Source organism: Poecilia latipinna, unplaced genomic scaffold (assembly GCF_001443285.1).
Source record: "Poecilia latipinna isolate Pla-1442-1.1 unplaced genomic scaffold, P_latipinna-1.0 Scaffold2636, whole genome shotgun sequence".
In the NCBI taxonomy this organism is placed as follows: domain Eukaryota; kingdom Metazoa; phylum Chordata; class Actinopteri; order Cyprinodontiformes; family Poeciliidae; genus Poecilia; species Poecilia latipinna.
The window spans coordinates 18,625-21,121 of NW_015115252.1; the positions used below are offsets into that span (position 1 = coordinate 18,625).

Below are 2,497 nucleotides of genomic sequence, written 5' to 3' on the forward strand. Positions count from 1 at the left end.
ACTGTGCCACTGCTCCAGTTTGGAGCAGTGGCACAGTACAATAAAAAAAAGTATCTATTTTTTTAGTGAGTGTTCTTTATATTTAACTAAAAATGAGAGTTTGTTTCACAGTAAAATAAACATGATGATAATGATGGATTTTATGAATCGTTTGAAACAGGAAGAGGAAAGAAGAGCTAAAGCAGGTAGAGGCTCAGCTGCCGAAGGAAGACAGTGATGATGAGGAGAAACGGAAGAAGAAGTCAGATGATCTTTGGGCCAGTTTCCTGTCCGATGTCGGGTCAAGACCCAAAGATTCTGCACCCAGCTGCCAGTCAGATTCCACTGAAAAGGTAAATATGTTCTAGGGGAGATGTCTGAGTATTTAAAAACGTTGATGTTACCATGACAACCATCTGAACTACAGATGGTTATCATCAGGGGTGAAAGTAGGCGGGTACGGTCAAGCTGCAGTACATAACTTTAATAAAAAATATGTTTTCTCCATATTTGTTAAAACTGTCACTATGTCGTAGCAGTTTATGAGACAGATAATCTGTGAAAACAATCAATCAATGCACCGTTCTGACCAAAACAACCAATCAGAACTAGTAGGACGCTCTTAGCGTTGTCAGTTAGCCTCATTCACTCACTGCTAAATGCGGTAATGGTGGAGAAACAACTTATCATTACAAGAAACCGTTTATCTGCCATCATTGGTAGCTAAGCTAACTAAACTGAGCATTCACACTTTGAATCTGCACAACTCTGTGCTATGCTAGCTGCAGTACAGCACAAATCGAGGAGGAGGAAGGATGAGCAGCACCACATGAGATTGTCATTGACAGCACTAAAACTCTCCTGCCATTGACTGGTTGTTTCTAGCACTGGAAGAAGGCAGAGGAAATAGATTTTTCACAGATTACCTCTCATACCGTACTATCACAACATAATGACAGTTTTAAAAAATATGTGAAAAAAATATATAAAAATGACATACTGCAGCTTTAATTTCACTCAGGAGAGGACGGGTCAGGAGGGACGTGGGTTATAACTGCTGTTGACTGACTCACCTATTGTTAAGTGGTAAAAGGTACCAGGGACAAGTTAAATATATGAATATGTTGGTATTTTTTTCCTTAATTCATTAAATGCTAGTGAAATGGAGGCAAATAGTAGTCTGTAGCTAAGCTAATTATGCTAAATGGTTGATAATCTCACACAGTCTACCCACCTCTCTTGAAGAAAAACTGGGTTATAAATTAACACTCTTGCCTTTTTCTTTCTCTCTCTCTATTTTGTTTTTGAAAACCCGGTTTTATAACTTTTCTTAGCAGCATAGTAACTGCCACAATCGTTCATATCTTCCACTGACTGCTGTTGAACAGCGTCACTCTGAAGCGCTCCAAGCAGGAACGAACCATGTAACGCAGGGAGGTTCAGGGCAAATATGGATGTGTGTTTTATGATATGGGAGTGGGAACATTAAATTTTTACTGCTAAAAACAATCTTTGAAAATGCAATATGATTAATTTTGTAATTGTGACAGGGCCCCGATTTTTTTTTTTTATTTTCTATGAAAAAAAAATAAATAATTAAATTATGGAGGGCTACCTGTTGGTCAGGGCCCCTAGAATTGTCATCACTTTTCCCCCCTTTACCACGCCCCTGCCTGCAAGAGAGGGGAGCGGCTGTCTGCTGTAAAAACAAAACAACGGGTTCACTGTCCAGCCATGAGTGCATCCACTAATCAGCCGTGACTGATTTGTTTTTCAAGAACAATCTAAAACACGACTTAATCAGTTAATGAATAGCTTTTTTTCCCCATCTCATATTGTTTCTTAACTGTTCGTGCTTTGCTAGAGCAGCGGTGCAATATGTCGATCGTGGATAGTTTCGAGTCGATCTCGACATTAGGAGACAAACTGAACGCCGCCAGGACGCTGAGACCAGCACGTCCTCCTCTAACTCCTTATCAAAACGTTCATAACTTTATTAAAGAACCACAGAAAACAATCACGCGTTCCAATTAATGACCCAACAAAAATAATAATCTCTGTAATTATTGTTTCAACAAGGTGTTGCACAATTTTGTGCGTTTTGGTTCCATTACCTAAATAACTAGCAGAGAAGGAGTTTAAAATTAACTAGTCAACCACCACTGTGTTCAGGGAGCACTTATTAATGATTGCAAAATAAATATCAAGCCTGAAAACCTAATATTGTAACGGACTCAATGTTATGTTTTTAACGTAATCTGTGCTCTTTTTGTGCAGCGCAGACGGTTGCCACGGCAACGGGTGTGCTTAAACGACAGAGAGAAAGTAAAAAGGTGCGAGTGGTTTTGAGTTGATCACTTGTTGGGGTTATTTTACCTTTGCTGTGGCGCTTTACAGCCGCTGTAGTTTCTGAACATTCAATAAACGACAATCTTACTTAGCTCTTTGTGAGTATACGTCATTTACAACAAACATCAAACACGGTAAATATGTTTCATTACGTATTTAACAAACAAAT

General features: G+C 39.0%; 1 protein-coding gene across 1 annotated transcript in view; it reads left to right on the forward strand.

Annotated features, from left to right (window-relative positions):
• The window catches only part of cfdp1 (craniofacial development protein 1), a 37,769-nt gene that overhangs the window by 6,961 nt on the left and 28,311 nt on the right, over positions 1-2,497 (forward strand). The window contains exon 4 of the mRNA XM_015020680.1: positions 161-332. Coding sequence (XP_014876166.1) covers positions 161-332 — 172 coding nt within the window. The remainder of the gene's footprint in view (positions 1-160; positions 333-2,497) is intronic.